Here is a 1,998-nt window from a genome sequence, read left to right on the forward strand (position 1 = left end):
TTGGGTCTAATTGCAGATCTTCTAGTCAAATTGAAGCATTCAAACCGATTTAAGAACTCGCTGGTAAACAAACAACCTGATACTGGGCTGATTTTTAAGATACTGCCGCTAATTAAATTAGATCCATTAAAGTGTCTTACTCCCCGAAACTGTTAACAGCATGGGTGTTATTTATTAACACCAAGTCAAGCACATACATGTATTGTGAATTCTTGTGGATCGTTGGAATGCCATTGAGTGTTGTTAAGCTGGGCGGTCACTACCTGAGCGAAAAGACACAAAGGGGGAGTTGATTGATGGCAACCGATACCGAAAAAGTACTTTGTACTGAGCCGGGTACCCGCTGTTCCCAGTAACATTTAAAAATTCGTCTTCGTACGGTAGATACCTCGCGAGTGTTCATATTGGCGCCAAAAAGCGTGGCAGATGTCGTAGCCTGTACGTAGTTCGCGTCGGATGTAGTGAAATTGGTGTCTAATAATATACTGCATAATAATTTGTCGTTTGCGCTCGTTTATCTCAGCGTTTATATAAATATAAATGTCGGGTTAGAGCAGGATTACAGTCAAGTAGTACTGAGCCAGCAAGTAGAATCGTTGCTCGTGCGACCGAACGAACGTTTGAACAGCACGCGTTTGTTTAAATAAAACATCTTGCTTAGTGTACCGTCGCGAGCTTAACAAACTAGCAACAAATTAAACATACCGATGGTCGAGCATGGATGTTCGCTTAAAATTCATACCGAATTATTCGCATAACCAAGTGCTCTGTCGCAAACGAAAACGGCGAAAGGTTTGATTCGCGTTCTGCCTTGTCGATACTCCAAACCCTCCAAGTTCCATAACTAATTTATTTAAGTACGGCAAGCAATCGTTCCTGTTTTATTATTTAATTGCTGTTCCGGTGATACTAAGTTTAAGTGCAACGAGAAGAAAAGACGTGATTATTTTAAGGACTTTGAAGAGATTATTTTACGAAAATGAACGGGTCGACGGTCACTAACGGTAACAACGGTTATCAAAACACCCAATACACCACTGTTTTCGAACATGATTCGCTGCAGCAGAGAAAGCAAAAAGGTACGTATTGAAGACCCATATTGTAGGCCACTTTTCCAAAATCCACACTTTCCTGGCTTTATCGTCGCCGTTTCCCCTTATCTCCCTCATTCGATATTTTAAGCCTGTGGCCTCCACAGTTGCCACACATTTGCACATATTTGTTTCCTCCAGCGATTAGCCTAGATTTTTTCAAACCAATCTCGATTATCAGCTTGCCAGCTTTACAGGTACCCACTTTGGAAGTGGTACCTTCATTATCAAGGTTGGGGCCCAATTTTCACCTGAATCGGACCGTACATGTGGCAACTTGAGTACGTACTAAGAAAGCACGTGGCACAAACATGTGCTCGAACAGCCTGCCGGCTTACGACTTAAGACGGCTTAAAGACGAATCTCGAAATAATTTGTACCTGAAAAACAGTCAAGTAGCAGAGCACGAGGGGTCTTTGGATAATTCAGGGAAATTCCCGTACAGAAATGTTGGCAATTATTTTTTGAGTTTTCCCATGTACTTTTCTAACTCGATCGGTTTTTGACCCGACGAAAGCCGCCCATTTCTCGATGACTCCGAAATCACGCTCCTAAACTGATAACTCGTGAACTCTGTCGGACGTTCAGAAAAAAGCTAAGGTTTTCTTAAGTTTAGGGTGTTTTTCGCAGTATTAGTGGAAAACCGCCAATTTCAGTTCTACGTCCTAAATGTATCAATTTATACGGCTTTATAAAGCAAAAACGCCTGATCCAGAGATTCAGCTTTAAATTTAGGGGGGGAGGGGCATGTAGAAAAAAATTTAATATCAGACACTTAGGTGCGGGATTTTGCCAACATTTTATGTTTTCCCTCCCGTTTTTGCTCATTTCTCGGAAGCAAAATGAGCAAGAACGCTCATTTGTACATCATTCTAGAGAGAAATAAATGGCCTTTTTAGAAAGTGAA

At 41.4% G+C, this 1,998-nt stretch overlaps 1 protein-coding gene across 1 annotated transcript in view; it reads left to right on the forward strand.

The window, feature by feature from the left end:
• Window positions 1-387: 387 nt before the first annotated feature.
• LOC125505231 (putative inorganic phosphate cotransporter) overlaps window positions 388-1,998 on the forward strand; it is a gene marked incomplete at its 3' end in the record, with an annotated part of 6,022 nt that continues 4,411 nt past the window's right edge. Inside the window, 1 exon segment of the mRNA XM_048668699.1 lies at window positions 388-1,079. Within this exon segment, the coding sequence (XP_048524656.1) occupies window positions 980-1,079 (100 nt within the window).

This window comes from Dendroctonus ponderosae, unplaced genomic scaffold (assembly GCF_020466585.1).
Source record: "Dendroctonus ponderosae isolate FM_Combo_2020 unplaced genomic scaffold, Dpon_F_20191213v2 Dpon_F_20191213_7, whole genome shotgun sequence".
NCBI lineage: Eukaryota > Metazoa > Arthropoda > Insecta > Coleoptera > Curculionidae > Dendroctonus > Dendroctonus ponderosae.